Below are 952 nucleotides of genomic sequence, written 5' to 3' on the forward strand. Positions count from 1 at the left end.
CGGGGCAGCCAATCGATGTGTGTCTCTCACATCGATGTTTCTTTCTCTGTCTCTCCCTCTCCCTTCCCCTCTCTCTAAAAATCAATGGGAAAATATCCTCTGCTGAGGATTAACAAAAAGAGAAAAAGGGAAGAAGTGCTCTGCAGCCTTGAGCCATAGACACTCTAGTTTGGTACCAGATGCAGCAGGCGCAGGGCACTGGGCACCTCGGCGGTGAGCGGGCTCACTCGGTCTGGCTCCAGGGCGCGTGCTTCTGGCCACGTGCTGCTTTGGTGAATGGAGCCGGCTGCTGGGCCTGCCCGCAGCCTCCTCCCCTTCTCCCTCCCACCCACAGGACAGTGGGGGGTGGACGCCCATCATCTGGGCCGCAGAGCACAAGCACATCGAGGTGATCCGCATGCTGCTGACGCGCGGCGCCGACGTCACCCTCACAGACAACGTGAGCATGAGTTTGGTTGAGTGGGGAGTTGGCCTGACCCAGACCCTGACCAAAGTGGAGGTGGGGTTCAAGGGCTCACTGCCGGGCTCCCGTGCCCCCCCCCAGGAGGAAAACATCTGCCTGCACTGGGCCTCCTTCACCGGCAGCGCCGCCATCGCAGAGGTCCTCCTGAACGCCCGCTGCGACCTCCACGCTGTCAACTACCACGGGGACACGCCCCTGCACATCGCAGCCCGGGAGAGCTACCACGACTGTGTGCTGTGAGCCCCGCCTGCCACACCCCCCAAAGCCCCACCATCACCTCCGGAAGCCCCAACCCCACGGCTTCCTCTCCCTCCCAGGCTGTTCCTGTCGCGTGGAGCGAACCCTGAGCTGCGCAACAAGGAGGGGGACACTGCGTGGGACCTGACTCCCGAGCGCTCTGACGTGTGGTTTGCGCTCCAGCTCAACCGCAAGCTGCGGCTCGGCGTGGGCAACCGGGCCGTCCGCACGGAGAAGATCATCTGCCGGTGA

The 952-nt window shown here is 63.2% G+C and overlaps 1 protein-coding gene across 1 annotated transcript in view; it reads left to right on the plus strand.

Moving 5' to 3' along the window:
- Positions 1 to 952, plus strand: part of EHMT2 (euchromatic histone-lysine N-methyltransferase 2) — a gene marked incomplete at its 5' end in the record, with an annotated part of 26,166 nt that overhangs the window by 21,288 nt on the left and 3,926 nt on the right. Inside the window, 3 exon segments of the mRNA XM_005859854.2 lie at positions 335 to 439; positions 545 to 699; positions 781 to 948. Coding sequence (XP_005859916.2) covers positions 335 to 439; positions 545 to 699; positions 781 to 948 — 428 coding nt within the window.

The sequence above is a fragment of the Myotis brandtii genome, unplaced genomic scaffold (genome assembly GCF_000412655.1).
Source record: "Myotis brandtii unplaced genomic scaffold, ASM41265v1 scaffold130, whole genome shotgun sequence".
Taxonomy (NCBI): domain Eukaryota; kingdom Metazoa; phylum Chordata; class Mammalia; order Chiroptera; family Vespertilionidae; genus Myotis; species Myotis brandtii.